Source organism: Aptenodytes forsteri, unplaced genomic scaffold (genome assembly GCF_000699145.1).
Source record: "Aptenodytes forsteri isolate BGI_AS27 unplaced genomic scaffold, ASM69914v1 Scaffold66, whole genome shotgun sequence".
NCBI classification, from domain to species: Eukaryota; Metazoa; Chordata; class Aves; order Sphenisciformes; family Spheniscidae; genus Aptenodytes; species Aptenodytes forsteri.
The window spans coordinates 34,241-38,742 of record NW_008795131.1 but is presented as its reverse complement, the minus strand read 5'-3'; the positions used below and the strand labels follow the sequence as shown (position 1 = coordinate 38,742).

General features: G+C 63.4%; 1 protein-coding gene across 1 annotated transcript in view; it reads right to left on the bottom strand.

Annotated features, from left to right (window-relative positions):
- The window catches only part of LOC103898079 (diphthamide biosynthesis protein 1-like), a gene marked incomplete at its 5' end in the record, with an annotated part of 20,439 nt that overhangs the window by 2,131 nt on the left and 13,806 nt on the right, over nucleotides 1–4,502 (bottom strand). Inside the window, 6 exon segments of the mRNA XM_009278289.2 lie at nucleotides 3–67; nucleotides 387–465; nucleotides 829–929; nucleotides 1,883–2,039; nucleotides 2,861–2,929; nucleotides 4,165–4,286. Coding sequence (XP_009276564.1) covers nucleotides 3–67; nucleotides 387–465; nucleotides 829–929; nucleotides 1,883–2,039; nucleotides 2,861–2,929; nucleotides 4,165–4,286 — 593 coding nt within the window.

The window sequence follows — 4,502 nt, the reverse complement described above, 5'->3', positions numbered from 1 at the left end:
ACTGGCTGGCGAAAAAGTCCTTGGGGTAAGGCTGCTGCCACTTGACGTCCTGGAGAGCCACCGCGGCCTGCGGAGGGGACAAGGAGCTGAGTCCCCGAGCGGTGCCCGCCGTGAGGGAGCCGGCGGTGCTGGGAGAGGTCCCAGCGCGGTGGCTTGGCATGCCGAGCAGGGCGCTGTTGGAATCCCACTGGTTTCACAAGAGATGGGAAGTCCCAGCGGCACACCCAGGCTGTGCACAGAGCACAGACGGGGAGAGGAGGGGATGCTGCCTGGCTGCAGGGATGTCCCCGTCCTGGTGGCTCGCAGCACCGCGGCTCTGCGGGAGGCTCCAGGCCGTCACCCCAAGCCAGGGTTGGTCCCCTGCAAAATGGGAGGGGGGTGCTCACCTCGTAGGGTGTCAGCAGCGGCTTGCTGAAGGCTTCTCCCCAGTCGATGGAGAGCCGGGGACAGGCTACCTGCACCCACCTGGAAGGGAAACACGTGGCAACGGATGGGGACGAGCATTTTGGGAAGAACAAGCTGCAAGGAAGCCCTGCAGCAGCCCCCCGGGGAAGGGAGCAGAGTGGGCAGGGAGCGAGGTCCCCACTGTGCCGGAGCCACCCTGCCAAGGACAGCCATGTCCCCAGTGCCCAGCCACCCGTCACCTTTGTCCCCTCCCAGTCCCGTGGGCACAGCACCCGTGGGGGTGCACGGTGCCAGGGCCTGCCCAGGTGACAGCAGGACAGATGTGGCGGGGATGGCTTCCAGCGGGAATAGGAGGCCCGGACAGGGATGGGGCACCCTGGGGACCCCGGTGTGGGGGGCTGGAGCGGGGTCAGCAGCACTCACGCGTCCACGTCAGGCAAGAGTCGCAGTTTGCTGGGGAAGATCTCAGACAGCAGCACCCGTACGAAGGGCCGGCCCAGGGCACGGAGACGCGACTCCAGGTGCTGCCGGGGGGAAAAGGCACCCGGGGGGCATGAGGGGAGCCCAGACAGATGCCCCCAGCAAGCTCCCCAAGCCCTGCCCACAGCCCCCTCCTGGCCATCAGACCCTCTGTGGGTCCGAGCTCTGCCCCATGGCCACATCCCCTCAGCGGTCACAGGCCAGGCGCAGTGACGGGGACCGCGGCCACGGCTGTGGCTCGTGCCTGGCTCTCCCCAGTGCGTGCCTCAGCCTAATGAAGTAATTACCGCTCAATGACAACAATCTGTTCTCTAGTGGCTGCGCCTTTCCGCCCGCCTGCCACTGGCTGACCACGGCCAGAGGCTGCAGGAGGAGGAGAGGGGCCCAGGAGGGGCCAGGGACGTCCTTGTCCTTCTCCCCCACTCCCTGGGGCCACAGCAGGACAGCAGCTGCTGGGACCTCGCTACCCTGCTCTGCCCACCAGTCCTTGTGCTGCCCTAAATCTCACCTGTGGCTCCCCAAAAATTTCTGGGTGTGAGTGGGGCTGCCATATTCAGGGCACCCCACTCCCATGGGGCAGGACACTGTGGTCGTGCTCCTCTCGCCCAGCCAGGGTGCGGAAAGCGGCAGCCCGGTGGCTGAGCAGGGACAGTGAACCCGATCGGAAGTTCATCCAATTAAAACAAACCCAGGGAATTAATTGCTGAGCTGCCCGTGCAGGGGGGTCTCAGAGGCTGGCCAGCTCTCCCCAGCAAGCGGCAGGTTTAATGAGCCCTTGTCTGGCCTCCCTCATCCGCTGCTAATTGCCCTGCCTGCTCAGTTTGGGGGCATGCAGACCCCAGCCAGTGGCAACCGATGAGCCGCCAGCGGTGCCGGTTCTACCCTTGCCCCGGCAGCGAGGCCACTGTGCCGATGGTGCCATCGCTCACCGGTCCTTCTCCCTGCCCAGGAGCAGCACCCAGTGCCCAAGCTGGGGCCACGGGGAGGGGGCCGGTACCTGCAGGATGCCGGGGGAGCCCTGCCGCCCCAACGTGCCCAAGATGAGCCCCCAGCAGCGGGCACTGGCGGCGGTGCGGATGGCGTCCTGCCGAGCGCGGCGCATGCGCTCGTGGCCGTAGTGCTCCTGAGAGAAGACCTTGCTGTAGGGATCGTACCTGCAAAGCAGAGCCGGGCTCACACGCAACTCATCACCTGCCCGCACCCCATCATCCTTGCCCCCTCAAATGATGCCGCTCCCTCGTTAGCACTAATTGCCTCCCACAGCATATGTCCCCCCAGGCCGATGCAGGGCCCAGCTGGCTCATCAGGGCGCAGAGAGGGGACAAGGCAAGTGTCCCACCGCAGCCCCCCAACACCCGGCACAGCCTGGGCCGCGCGCTCAGATCCACGCTCGGCTCCCCCCCATCCTGGCTCATCAATTATGAAGAAATCTTTGATTTGTTGCTTTGTTTGACGAGGAGAATTTTAATCAAATCCCACTCGGGTTTCGGCAGCTTCCCCAGCGCCATAAACCTGACGCGCGCCTCCCGTTAGTAACAAACGACCTACTAAGAAATTCAGATTTCGCCAAATGGGCCCAGCCTTTCACTCTTGATATTTCATCTGCTTTCAGCGGCCTCATCATCGCGCTTTATGGCCTCTGCCTGCAGCAGCCGGGCTTTAATGGCTGCACCTCCATGAGCTTTCACAGGTACTTGTCAAAATGTTTATATTCAGCCGGAGTAAATGGCTGGTGTTCATCTCCCCGCCGCACCTCTTCACCCACCCCGCGGCCCCTCGCCTGCCTGTGCCCGCTGCAGGCAGCTGCCTGCCCAGTCCCGGGGTGGGGGGTGCTCCTGGGGTGCATGGTGGGGACAGCCGGTCCCTGGCGTGCTGGGGGAGCTGGGGTGCTCCCTGCCGTGGGGCTGTTGGGGACCAGAGCGGGTGCCCGCGGGCTGCCCATACTTACAGTCAGGTATCCCCGGGTTGCCCGTACCTGTAGGCAGGTATCCCCGGGTTGGCAATCATGATGGACTCCAAGTGGAAGCGCCCATCGCCCAAATACCTGCCGAGAGGAGAGGGAGAGCTACAGCACGTGGGAAACGGCGGCACCCATCCATGTGCCCACCAGTTTCCCAAGCCGTGGTGTGCGGAGATGCCGGGAGCCCGAGCTCCCACGCTGGGACCCAGGGGCAGCGGGCACAGCCAGGGCTCCCCGTCTCCGCGCAGCCCCCTGGCATGCTGGGGCAGGAGAGGCGGCCGCGCTCGGGGCAAGGAGGGATGCTCACGTCGGCGTGGAGCGGCCAGGAGCTGCTCCATCTCAACGGCTGGTTCTAGACATTGCTGCTTCCATTTCTAATCGGATTTCAAGTCAGCAATTACATTTCAAAGCCTTTCATTCAGCTGCCCTAATGGAGTGAGGGCTTGGAAAATGAATTCAGACGTAAAACTTGACTAGATTTTGCCCTTAATTGGAGAATGACATTTTGGGAGATCAAAGCTAATTTGTCTGCAAAAGTTAGCCCCAGAGACGGGCAAAAGAAGAAAATAGTAACGCGGGGAGGACGCAGGTACGCCAGCTGCGTGCACCTGCACGGGCGGCCAGTCAGTACTGCACCGTGGCTCCTCTGGTGGGGGGAAGGACTCGCCCATGCCGACGTGGTGCTGGCCCGGCCACCCGTGCCTGCTCCCGATGCCCTTCAGGAGAGATGGAAAGTGGCGCCTCTCCCCCAGCCCCGGCATGGCTCAGGGCAAAGTCAGAGCCCCGCCAACCCCCTGCCCCGGTAGTTGTGAGCCCGGCCCCCCGCATGGCCGTGCTCGGAAAGGCACCAGCGCTGTTGGCTCCTGGCAAGGCAGGCAAGAAGGGGCGCAGCAGAGCCCAAACCCATACTCGGGCTCCCCAGCTCCCCCCAAGGGTGGGGTCCTTGTATTTATTTATTCTGCAGCACACTGTATTCACAGTACATTAAGCATTTCCATTACCTAAAATAATTAGGTGATAGGAAGCGAAGTGCTCCCTCTAATTTGCTGTCCTTAAATAAAATTAATGTTGCTGCGATGTTGGGCCCTGGCCATTTGTCTTTTCCAATTATCCACCCGCCCTTCCATCTATTATCTATTCTGATATACGACTCAATTATTTCCTCTGTGCTACGAGCACACGCCACTCCGAGCAGCACAGGGAGCTGGAGGGGGCCCATTCCAGCCTGCAGCCGCCCCCCGGCCCCCCCCCAGACCCGCCCCGCAGCCAGGCAGGGGCTACAGGCAGGCAGCCTGGGCCAGGCAGGACCAGGTACTTACACGATGGCGTCCGTGTCCTGGGCGAGCCGGGGCGACGTGCAGCCCAGGATCTCCCCTGGGGACAGCGGCTTGCACTGGGGCACACACACCTTGTACTGGGAGCGCAGCTCCTGCGATGCCGCCTGAGGGAGACACGGGGTCAGCCGGCCAGCAGGGACAGACCGTGGCACAGAGCATGGCCGAGGCCGGTGGTCCCTGGCACTGCTGGGGACCCTTGGGGACACCCTGGCTCTGGAAGTCCCAGCTCCATGGGGCACCAGTGGCAATGGCTGTGCTGTTGTGTCCCAGCATGGCGGCAGCGGAGGGGAGCCGGTCTGCTCGGGGCAGCAACATCACGG